The 12,427-nt window shown below is 41.1% G+C and overlaps 2 protein-coding genes across 5 annotated transcripts in view; one reads left to right on the top strand and one right to left on the bottom strand.

The window, feature by feature from the left end:
• Window positions 1–3,381: 3,381 nt before the first annotated feature.
• PIGBOS1 (PIGB opposite strand 1) lies at window positions 3,382–5,740 on the bottom strand. Of its 4 annotated transcripts, none has more exons than XM_023558255.2 (2): window positions 5,484–5,740; window positions 3,382–3,722 (listed from the first exon to the last, which is right to left on the bottom strand). In XM_023558255.2, the coding sequence occupies exons 1-2, from the start codon at window positions 5,735–5,737 to the stop codon at window positions 3,488–3,490; spliced, it is 489 nt and encodes a 162-aa protein (XP_023414023.1). In that variant the 5' UTR covers window positions 5,738–5,740; the 3' UTR covers window positions 3,382–3,487. The 4 variants fall into 4 exon arrangements, with proteins under 4 accessions (XP_023414023.1, XP_023414024.1, XP_064123597.1 ...); XM_023558256.2 differs by having other exon boundaries at window positions 5,491–5,740; XM_064267527.1 differs by having other exon boundaries at window positions 5,443–5,596.
• Window positions 5,741–5,795: 55 nt separating this feature from the next.
• PIGB (phosphatidylinositol glycan anchor biosynthesis class B) overlaps window positions 5,796–12,427 on the top strand; it is a 34,123-nt gene continuing 27,491 nt past the window's right edge. The window contains exons 1-3 of the mRNA XM_010597987.3: window positions 5,796–6,005; window positions 9,145–9,280; window positions 9,720–9,837. Of these exons, the coding sequence (XP_010596289.1) occupies window positions 5,870–6,005; window positions 9,145–9,280; window positions 9,720–9,837 (390 nt within the window). The 5' untranslated portion in view covers window positions 5,796–5,869. The remainder of the gene's footprint in view (window positions 6,006–9,144; window positions 9,281–9,719; window positions 9,838–12,427) is intronic.

Genomic DNA, 12,427 nt, shown 5'->3' with positions numbered 1-12,427 from the left:
ACTGGTCCTTGCCCTCAGGGAGCTTACAGTCATACAGTAGAAGATCAACATGTAAGCAGGCAACTCCAGTAAGATAAGGACCCTGATTGTTGTTACGTGCCATGGATTCCAACTCATGGCGACCCCAGACGTGCAGAGTAAAACTGCTCCGTAGGGTTTTAAAGGCTGTGAACTTTTGGACGCAGATCAGCAGGCCTGTCTTCCAAGGCACCTCTGGCTGGGTTCAAATTGTCAGTCTTTCAGCTAGTGGTCAAGTACTTAACCATCTGTGCCACCCAGAACTCCTAGGGCCCTGAAAAGGAAAGTTAAAGTGTTACTGGAACTCGAAGAGGTGACACCAAATCAAGACCTCCCAGAGAAAGTGATGTACAAATTAATAAGGATGAATAGGATGAGAGGGTGAAGAACTCTAGGAAGAGAAAGCATGAGACATTGAAGCAACTGAAAGAAGTTCTAAAAAGCTGAAAAATTTATTGGAAGGAAGTAATCAGAGAAGAAATTGGAAAAATAAGTAGGGTCTGAGTTATAAAGAACTCCAGAGAAATAATTGCTAATGTTTATTGATTTATGATGAGTCAGCCAATATGCAAAGAATTTTGCATGCATAACCTCATTTACTTCTCACAACTGCCCTATAAAGTAGGTACTATTCTCTCCGTATCACAGATGAGGAAACTGAGTATTAAAGCCATGAAAAAACTGACCAAGATCATACAGTTAAAAAGTGACAGAGCCATGACTAGAACTTGGAACATATTTTCTTAGTAGTTATAAGGCTAAGAATGGGTATGCTGAAATCCAAGCAAGGGAAAATAAAGACCTGGTTAAGGTAGTGGCTGTGAGGATGGAGATGAATGGACAGAACCATTTAGAAAGTGAGTCAAGAGGACTTGGTTGTAGGGGGTGAGGGAGGAGGAGACCCTGGAGATGCCCAGGTTTCTGGTGTGGGCAACTATGAACCACTGAGCGACAGGAAGAAAACCCAGTTGCAACAAGTAGGAAGGGTGAAATATGACATAACGAATTCAGTTTAGAACATTTAAAGTTTGACTCCCCAGCACCAGCAGAACATCACAGTATGCAGTGGAATAGGCTGACCTTAAGAATGGAAGACAGGTGCTGGAGCTAATACCCAAAGGGTAGATGTGAGAGTTGAGACCCTGATACTCCCCAGAGTGTTTTCTCCTTTTCAAAATGTGCAACTGAGTGCTTGACATAACTAAAGCCATGATGAACCTATCAATTTTTCTCTTTCCTCTGCCTGCCTCCTCCTTCACATACTTCTGTTAACTACTTTGTTCTGTTTTAATCTGATGCAAATAACTTTGTTCTGTCCGACCACCTGACTTACAACCCCCCACAGGGAAATAAAAGCCCAGGTGTCTGATATGTGTATCTTTAGCCTGATTAAGAGATGTCTAGCACGTGTCTCTTTAGTCTGATAGTCTTTTGTCACTATCTTGTAATGAATAACTCCTCTGGCCACGCCATCTGCTGACTACAGACACTTCTAACCCTTGTAAAATTCTATATAAGCTCTAATGTAAAACTGCTCTTTGGGACTCCAGAGACAGCCTGTGTTGCTGCTGGTCCCCAGTGACGTGTACATCCCCTTGGTAAACTTTCTCACCCTGACTCGGAGTACCTTTCACTGGCTCAACTGCTCCAGGGCACGGACCCTAATCGGGTAACAGGATTGATGAGCTAGTCTACAAAGTATACTAGAGTACAAAGAAGGGGCACAGTACAGAACCCAGAGGAACACCCAGCATTTAAGGCATGGACAGGGAAGTCCAAAAAGGAGTCTGAGAAAAGAGTGTCCATTGTGTGTATATACCGTAACATTTTGTTTATCCATTCATCTGTTGATGGACATTTGGGTTGTTTTCACCTTGTGGCTATTATGGATAATGCTGCAATGAACATTCATGTTCAAGTTTTTGTGTGGACACAGAGTTTCATTTCTCTTGGGTATGTGCTTCTTTCATACCCTAAACAGGAGCTGATCCTTCAGCCTAGGACTCAGGATGAAAAGAAACAGAGCAGAATCCCAGTTTACCCGTAGCCAAGCAAAGCCAGGCCTATCACATGGTAAAAAAAAAAAAAAAATCACATGGTAGATAACATTTTTCATGTGTACAGAAAAAAGTCTCAAAAGCTCATACAAAACTGCTATATCAATTTATATAAAGATAATCGTCACCTTGTGCGTTTCTTTTTTTAAATTACCCATGCTGGTCTCCACTTAACATAGATAGCTGAAATTAAGTTATAATGAATTTACCTTTAAAGAAAAAGAACATCGATAATAAAAAATTTCCTGAATTACATAAAGCCTTTTGCACATATGTGATTACATTTAAAGCTTTCATTGATAGGGCTAAAAGTAGTATCGGTCCTAGCAATTTCAAAAAATACTTTAACTATATGAATAGTTTCATAACATATTAACTCTTTCCTTACCACAATTATTAATGCAAATTTCCTTAGTGGGTTAAACAGATTTGTGTCTTATTTGCCAAGCAATCTACCCTTTCTAAAACTCAACTTGATCTGAGCTACCCCAATTCTCAACTACTCCATTCTACTCAGGCTGAGAAAACACTCGGGCAGAAAAAGACGACTGAAGTATATTACCGGTAGCCATCAAGTCAATTCTGACTCACAGTGACCCCATGTCAAGGAATAGAACAGCTCCACGGGGTTTTTTTGGCTGTAATTTTTACAGAAGGATATCACCAAGTCTTTCTTCAATGTGCACTGTGTGGGCTCAAACTGCCAACCTTTAGGTTAGCAGCCAATCACAAACCACTTGTGCTACCCAGGGACCTTGACGTATATTAAACCAGACTAACTATATGCTAATTGAGAGGCTTTCTATCTGAGGTAGTCAACTTAGTTCACCTCATCTACAAACACTATCATAAATACCATTCCCTGCTCTTTTACATATACCTAGATTGTCACCCATGAAACTGCATACGCTATGTTCTCAGAAAAATAAACCCTGACTATGAAACGAAAGGAGCCCTGGTGGCACGGTGGTTAAACACTCATCTGCTAACCGAAAGATTGGCAGTTTGAACCCCCCCGTCACTCCACAGGAGAAAGATGTGGCAGTCTGCTTCTGTAAAGATTACAGCCTTGGAAACCCAATGGGGCAGTTGTACTCTGCCCTACGGGGTCGCAGTGAGTGGAAACTGACTTGACGGTCACAGGTTTTTTGGTTTTAGGAAACAAAATATTACTTAAGATCATTCATTTTTGCTTAAAGGAAATTACTGCTCTGTCCTGGAAGAAAGACGTAAAATGGCAAAATACGAAAACATTAACGTTGACAGTGCTACCTTAATAAAGCATTTTAAATAAGTACCCGTTGAGTTTTTAATGTTTAAAATGTATTTGAGAAGGTTTTACCAGATTATTAAGTCAATGTACACTTTCAGTGGAACTCTAAACAATTATTACAATTCAACTCCATGTGGTATTAATTTTTCTTCTCTTCTGATTCTTGTGCCACTTTCAACTCTTCTTTTAATGCCTGCTGATCTCTGGAATACTGTTCAAATATTGGTTGATAAATATACACTCCTCCAGCAATTCCAAGGATGCTGGCAAAAAGCCATTGTGGAAGAGTCAATCTTCCAAACATTGTTTCAACAAACGCAGCACAATGCAAAGGTGGTTTTGAAAGAGTACAGGTCCAGGAAATCTCTTCAGATCTGTGTACAAAGAAAATGGGAAGCAATAACTTAGCAAAACATCCTTTTAGATTTCATGTCACTACTTTGCTCTGGAGTGAACAATATTTTTGTCATATAAACATCATTTTCTGATTTAATTAAAATATATATAGTGTAAGCCAAAGCTAAATCCTCTTCTAGTACAGAATGTCTAAATATAAGACGTTAAATGGATAATTCAAAAACCAAGGGAAAAAAAGACATGCTCTTTATACCTTTAAAGGCATACCATGAAGCTAACTACTAAAAGAGACAGGCAAAGTGATTGCCTCTGAGAAATCAGAAGAGAAAGACAGGTAAAGAATTATTACTTTTCAATGTCAGCCCTTTTGTATTTCATTTTTTAAAGCAATATTTATGATTAAAAAAATTTTTTTAAACCACATTGCCAAAGTGTTACAGGCTTACGGCAATCCCATGTGTTACGGAGTAGAACTGCTCCATGTGGGTTTTCTTGGCTGTAATCTTTGGGAATCACCTGGCCAGGCCTTTCTTCCATGGAGCCACTGGGTGAGTTTGAACTGCCAACCTTTAGGTTAACAGCCTATCACAAACGGCTTGTGCCACCCAGCCTACTTAATATGACAGAAACAACAAAATTTCTTAAGTGCCAGGCTGCTAACTAAAAGGTTAGTGGTTCAAACCCACCCCCAGGGGAGAAAGACCTGGCGATCTGCTTCCTTAAAGATCTGCTTCTTTAAAGCCTAGAAAACCCTATGAATATACGCAGTAAAATATACACCAACTCAACAGTTTCTACATGTACAATTTAGTGACACTAATTACATTCTTTGAGTTGTGCAACCATTCTCATCCTCCTTTTCTGAGCTGTACCTCCCTCATTAATATAATCTCACTGCCCCATGAGTTTCCTAATCCTTCAAGTTGCTGCTGTCAATTTGGTCTCCTATAGATAGTTCTTAAAAGAGTATAATGCGCAAGGCAGGCCTTTTTTATTAGTTAAGCTAAACTACCGTTTGATTTTAAGAAGACTTCAGGAGATACTTTCGGTTTAAGGTTTAATGATCACCTCAGGGCAATGGTTTCAGGGCTTCACTCATCCTGCCATCTATGTTTGACAAAATACAATGGAGATTTGGCTGGTTTTACTTTGAACAACTAAAAAGCCTCAAGTACTTCCTGGAAAGCAATACTCCTTGCCAACACCTTAGTTTCTGGAGAAACCAGGTGGATGTTTATAAAAGAGGAAAGCAGAGTGACGGATTTACATGTTTTCTTCTGGCTGCCTTTATTATAATAATCGGCTGTGTCCCTGACCAGGCCCCAAGGTCAAAAATCAATAGTGGCAGAACCAGTCTGAGAAACACTAACGTGCCTTTAATACCCCTACAATGTAATTTAAAATAATCTGAGAAACAAAACCCCGTTCTCTTCCGGTCTCTACCGTTGATCAGATAAATGCTCGCTTCACTAAGCCTGTTTTAATTCAACGGCCGCTTTAAAGCGTATTAAAAAAATAGTAATAACAACACTTGCAAGTCAGGTCCTTTGAAAATAGGTGATTAACCATCCGAAATGGGAAGGCTCCCACTGGGTCACTAGCCCGCTAAGAGACCATGAACAACTCATCTAACCTTTTTGAGCCTCAATTTCCACATCTGTACTTCGTTGCCTACTTCATTACACAAGTATTTACTGTAACATCACAAAAACAGTGTAAAGTTATACAAACGCTGACATTTGCAAATATCTTTACCAGTATTAATACCACTGAGGCACCTCTGACCGTTCTGCGTCCACTCGGCGTCGCGCCTCTCGCCTGTCCAGGCAAAGGTGAAGTCGGGCTCCTTCCAGCAGTTTCCGGACCCCGGGCGCAGAGACCACAAAGCCAAAGGCGGGCAACGACCCCGGCAGGAATAAAATGCCACCGAGAAAGCGCAGCCGAATTCGCGGCAAAGCCAAGCGGCGCTGACCAAACATGCAGCACTCCCCGCGGACACGACTTCCGGGGACCGTCGTGAGGGAAGTGGCATTTCCCGGCTCTCTCCGCACCTGCGAACGACGGCTCGCGGCAGGAACCAAACCTAGGGGGCGGAAGAGCAACGCGCGCTGCCTGGTTCGCGCGCCCGGTGAAGGCGGCGGTCGGGGACCTGCCGCGGGTCGGGATGGAGCGGGAGGGCGGCGACGGCAGCCTTTTCTTCCGCGGTCTCCAGAGCCGCACCCACGAGAAGATGAAGCTGCGGAAGAGAAAATCGGCTTTGTACCTCAGTGCCCAGGAGGCGAGCGCCGGGCGCCGCCGGGGTGAGTGAGGGGCAGTGGCGGGAAGCCGCGGGGTTCGCGCGAGGGCTCCGTCTACCGTGTGGGGCTGCCGACGACCCGCAGGACCTCGTGAGGCGATTCTCGGTCTCTGGAGCTTGCGCGCGCGCTTTACTCGGCGCTATTTCATGCGTCCCCTCAGGGGTCGGGTGAAGTGAGGCGGCGCGGTGTGGCGACCCCCATTTTAGAGAAGGGGGCGCCGAGGCCTGCAGATGCCCCTTGTTGGTCACGGAGGGGTTGTGCCGACCCGCATTTTAGAGAGGGGGCGCCGAGGCCGGGAGGTGCCCCTTGTTCGTCACGGAGTGGGTGCGCTGACACCTATTTTAGAGAAAGGGGCGGTGAGGCCGAGAGGCACCCCTTGTTGTTCACAGAGGGGGGACCTGGAATGGACCAGATCTGACTTCCGCCACGTTCCTTTCCCCGCCGCCCCCGGGGCCTATCTGTCTAAGGGTTATTCAGTATAAACATGGACTCCTCATTCATCCAGGAAATGTATACTGGGCTCCTGTGCCGAGCACAGTGGAGACGGCATGAAAACAGATTTCCCCTCTGGAAACCTGAGACCTGGCAAGGGGAGAATCATTTTGTTAGAAGTTAGGTGGCGGGGCGGCAGCTGGGCCCGAGCTCGCCCCTTCCTTCCCCTGGGGCACTAGGAGCTGGATCCCATCGGGGAAGGGAGAGTAAGGCTTTTCACAGAAGAGCAGTGAGCATTTATGGTTCAGAGGCCAGTGCTGACTACTGTTTCATCTGGAACCACACAGTAAAGGAGGAGAAGGGAAAAACAAAAAGGTTTTCTGGCAGCAGGTGTAGTCCAATTGGGAGGTTTATTTTCAGTGTTTCTGGAAGATGAAAGTTCGGATGGGGGCCAGTATGTCACGGTGATGAGTATGTCAGTTGTCTGAGAAACATAAAGTGTGTTTGTGGAGAATAAGAAAGAAAAGTGGTAGCAACCCACAGTGATAGCAAAGACTAACAGTGGATCAGAAGCAGGTTGCAAACTCACACACTTGGCTAAAACTGGACAGGCTAAATAAGCAAAGGGGTCCAGAGCTTCTGCCCCACCTATGGGGGGCAGGCCTATATTTCAGTACTACCCAGATGTTGCCAATTGAGCTCTGTATTGCAAAATCTTCTTTTTGAAATGCTGGAAATCCAGATTTTAATATGAAGTCTGATTTTTAAATGTTGACAACTAAATTCGAATTTTAAAAACTACGCTGTATTCAGCTTACAGGTTGTCTATTTGCGGTTAAGAGTAAAAACTTTGGAGTGCACAGACTGACCTGCGTTTGAATCCTGTTTTTGTCATTTATAAGCTTTTTGACTTTGGACAAGGCAGTTTAACTTCTCTGAACCTCAGTTTTATCATATGTAAAAGGGGCTAATAATACCTATAGGTTCCATAGAAGAAACACCTGTTAATCTGCTTTCTTTAAGACTACAGCCAAGTACAACTATTGGTCTCTACTCATCCAGAACAAAAGAGAAAGAAGGAAACCAAAGACTCATGGAAGAAAGTAGTCCACAGGACTAATATACTACACAAACCACAGCCTCATCTACCCTGAAACTAGAACTAGATGGTGTCCAGCTACCACTACCAACTGTTCCGATCAGGACCACAGTAGATGGATTCTGATGGAACAGGGTTAAAAATGTGGAACAGAACTCAAATCCTTAAAAAGTCCAGACTTACTGGACCAGTTGAGATTAGAGGACTCCGCAAGACTATGACCCTGAGAAACTCTTTTAACCTTAAACCTAAATTAATACTTGAGGTCACCTTTTAGCTAAATAACAGATTGACCCATAAAATAAAGAATATCATCAATGAATAAGGAGCTTTAAAAATCATTTATAGCAGACCAAATGGTCAAAAATTACTCTAAAGCAAAGATGAAGAGTTAAGGAGACAAGGAAACAAGAGTACTAGAAATGGTACAACCAGAATGGAATGAATGAGAATGATGACACTTTGTGGAAAATGTAAGCAATATCACTGAATAATTTGTGTAGAAATTGTTAAGTGGGAACCAAATTTTCTGTGTAAACTTTCACCTTGTTGTTGCTGTTAGGCGCCATTGAGTCGGTTCTGACTCATAAAAACTCCATGTACAACAGAATGAAACACTGCCCAGTCCTGTGCCAGCCTCACAATTGTTATTATGCTTGAGCCCATCGTTGTAGCCACTGTGTTAATCCATCTTGTTGAGGATCTTCCTCTTTTTCACTGACCCTCTACCAAGCGTGATGTCCTTCTCCAGGGACTGGTCCCTCCTGATAACCTGTCTAAATTATGTGACACGAAGTCTTGCCATTCTCACTTCTAAAAGCATTCTGGCTGTACTTCTTCTAAGACAGATTTGTTCATTTTTCTGGCAGTCCATGGTATATTCAGTATTCTTCACCAACACCATAATTAAAATGCATCAGTTCTTCAGTCTTCTTTATTCATCATCCAGCTTTCAGCTTAAGCACAATAAAATATTTAAAAAAAAAAAAGGTTACAGCCAAGAAAACCCTAGGCAGCAGTTCTACTGTGTAACACATGGGAGGACCAAGAGCTGAAACTGGCTCAGCAGCAACAGGTTTGGGTTTTTCTAGTTTTCCATAGCATTATTTTGAGGATTAAATGAGATAATGCATGCAGAGGGATTAAAACAGTACCTGGCATATAGTAAGCATCAATTAAGCCTATTTAAAAATGTACACAGAACCATTTTGTATGCCTCTGTCAAAGGAGTTGCTTTTTAAATTAGTAAACAACTTCCATTGTTTGTTAGCTGGTTTATTTCACTAGATAACACATGTAGGGTAACCTAAGGCTTTAGTTAACCCAGTCCCTTGCAATATTTATCTTAATATTCTCTTTATGTAATAAGCTGCATGAAAGGTTAGTTAAACAGAAGGAGGGACAGTCGTGAGGTTCACCCAGTGGAGAGGTTCTAGCCCTAGGATAACTCTCTGTCGGAATCCGTTTTGGGAGTAGTTTGGAAGGGCCAGATTCCACTACCCTGCCCTCACATGAGCAAGGGGCCAACCAGAGCAATAAAGTTTAATATCTGCCAAGTGGAGCCTGTTGGACTTTTTATGCCACAATTACTTGTTTTGTTTTGTTTTTCAGATCTTCTTGGTGAAAACATTTATCTGGTCATGTTTACCATAGCTTTAAGAATATTTAACTGCTTTTTAGTTCAGACAAGTTTTGTTCCAGATGAATACTGGCAGTCTCTTGAAGTTGCACATCACATGGTTTTCAAATATCCTTTGTAGTTTCTTTTCTAAACTAGGAACGTATGTTCACCTTAGGAATTGTGTTCACTCTCTATTACATACTTTAAATATTTTCTCCATATTTTCTCCAAATATATTTTAGCTCAAGGAATGCCATTATTTTATGCTAGTGTTCCTTCTATATCTTTCTTTTATGTTAGTATACCCATTTCAGCCTTTAATGAGTATACCTTAATCTCTGCAGTGCTCAGTGCTGTGGAGGATACATGAAGTAAAAAGAAAAACATTCCTGCCTTGAAGAAGTTAAGAGTTTAGTTGGACAACTGCATTTTTAATTCAGACACCCAGCATAAAATGCCTAGGTGTTTTAAAGCTTCATTGTCAAAAGATAAAATGCTTTATACATGGAAATTAAAACCAGTTTTGTTTCAATACTATTTGAAATTTAATCCTTAATATTACAAATTATGGTTATTTGACCTGGGAATGGACAGAAAGATTGAGGGGTTATACTTACCCCTTAATTTTTGCAAGCATTTACAAGATTTTGCATCTTTTGGGAAAAGATAGTGTTCAGTTGCTGGTAAGTTTAAATAAAAATAACTTAAAATCATTGTTAAAAGTCATTTTTTCTATCCTTTTTTGAACGTGAATGTATATTAACTAAATGATATTGCTAGTACCATGAAGTTTGTTTTTAAAAGGCTACTGTTGCCAAGGTCCAGCCATATCTGGGAAGATCATGATTCCAAAGACTTCCTGTGATGTGTAACTCTTCGGTAAAACTAAAACAGGAGCCTGAGCATGAGAGTGTCCTGCCTAAGGAATCCTGTTAAGACGTGCAGATTTTAAGAATGACTGCATCTTACATTAATGATTTAAACTGTAGACGTTTACTTCCTTTATAAATGAATCATTTTAGAGCAGTGTTGTTTTCGACTTGTAAGTGGTAATATGAACTTATAAAAAATAAATACATATAAACCCACACTGGATTTAGTATTGAAATAAAAACTTAGGAAAAAAATTAATTTGACAAAAATTTAATAGTATGCATCATTATGCTGTGTAGTAATTGGTGTCCCTGAGTGGCGCAAACTGTTAAAGACTACTAGCCTAAAGTTTGGCAGTTCATAACCCACCCAGAGGTGCCTGGGAAGACAGGCCTGACAATCTGCTTCCAAAAGGTCACAGCTTTGAAAACCCTATGGAGCAGTTCTGCGCCATCAGTAGGAATCAACTCGCCAATTATAATTCCTAGATCATGCGTTTCTGGGTTCAGTTGCTGGGAGAGAGTATGAACTGATGCAAAAGTTTCTCCAACCTCAATCTCAAGATTCCTTAAGCTGTCAAGTCAGAACCAGAAGTTTGGGCCTTCCCCCTTTCTCTGTTAGGGAGCGCTGGTAGAGAAGGCTCCATATTCCAAAGGGAGTCCAAATGCAAGGTATTTTTGCAGCCTGGAAAGGCACTGAGGTGCTGGGGCATTTGTTTTAAGGCAGGGTTGTACAGAAGATATTTGATTCCTCCTCACTGAGAAATGAACACCAGACTAGTGAAACATGCCTCACCTGGGAAGATCGTGAGGATGGAGAATTTCGAACAGTAGCAGTTTTTCCTGTTGACGGTGGAGCTTAGGAGCTGTGAACTCTCTTTTCTCCCCTCAAGGCCACCCACTAGTTTTGAGATTATACAGAGTATTCATAAAATCTGGAACCATAAGTAAATACACATAATGTCATGAAGGATGTTTTATATCCCAGAAAGTAGATTAGATTATGAATGAAGGGGTCTTCAATAGAATCAGAACAACTTCCAGTTCAAATAATCCAGGACTTATCCACTGCCCTCAACCTATAGCTAACTCACCTGGCCATTTTGTGAAACAAAGGAAACTGGCCCTCACCCCAGCCCTCCCCCCCAAAAAGACCTCTGTCCTACCTGGAATTTGACGAGGTAGGGATTCATTAGGATGTCATAACTCTGTCAGTCATAATCTGTATTGCTTATTTTAAACATACCCCAGTACCCAGCACCGTCAGAAAAATAGGTTATATAATTTTGAAGTTAGGAGAGCAGAAAAGTAAATAAACCAAGGTCACAGTATCTTGGTAGGGCAGCTACAACTAGATCCTAGGTCTACTTATTCATAGCCTAGTGCTCTTTTCATGTAGCTACCACCTGAACTACATAGGGCATTTGCACAGTATTGTGGACGGTCACTGTCCAGTATGGTTCCCACTAGCCCATGGGCCTATGAAACACTTGAAACATGACTAGTCCAAATTGAGAAGTGCTGTTAGCATAAAATACATACTGTGTCAAAGACATAGTGTGGACATGGAACATTCTCTACAATAGACCACATATTAGGTCATAAAGCAAGCCTTAAAAAAAAAGCCTTAGCAGAATCCAAAACATCAAAATATTACAAAGCATCTTCTCTGACCATAAGGCCATAAAAGTAGAAATCAGTAACAGAAAATACCCTGCTCAAAAAAGACTGGGTCATAGAAGACATTAAGGATGGAATAAAGAAATTCATAGACTCCAATGAGAATGAAAACACTTCATATCAGAACCTTTGGAACACAGCGAAAGCAGTGCTCAGAGGTCAATTTATATCAATAAATGCACATATACAAAAAGAAGAAAGAGCCAAAAATCAAAGAATTATCCTTACAACTTGAACAAATAGAGAACAACAAAAGAAACTCAGGCACCAGAAGAAAGCAAATAATGAAAATTAGAGCAGAATTAAATGAAATAGAAAACAAAAGCAATTGAAAGAATTAAAAAGAACAAATGCTGGTTCTTTGAAAAAATTAACAAAATTGATAAACCATTGTCCAAACTAACAAAGGAAAAACAGGAAAGGGAGCAAATAACCCGAATAAAAAATGAGATGGATGATGTTACAACAGACCGAAGTGAAATTAAAAGAATCATATCAGATTACTATGAAAAATAGTACTCTAACAAATTTGAAAACCTAGAAGAAATGGATGAATTCCTAGAAACACACTACCTACCTAAACTAACACAAACAGAGATAAAACAACTAAATAGACCCATAACAAAAGAAGAGATTGAAAAGGTAATCAGAAAACTCCCAACAAAAAAAAACCCTGATCCGGATGGCTTCACTGCAGAGTTCTACCAAACTTTCAGAGAAG

Source organism: Loxodonta africana, chromosome 13, assembly GCF_030014295.1.
Source record: "Loxodonta africana isolate mLoxAfr1 chromosome 13, mLoxAfr1.hap2, whole genome shotgun sequence".
Lineage (NCBI taxonomy): Eukaryota > Metazoa > Chordata > Mammalia > Proboscidea > Elephantidae > Loxodonta > Loxodonta africana.
Note: the sequence above shows the minus strand (reverse complement) of the source record. Positions and strands in the feature narration are given on the sequence as shown.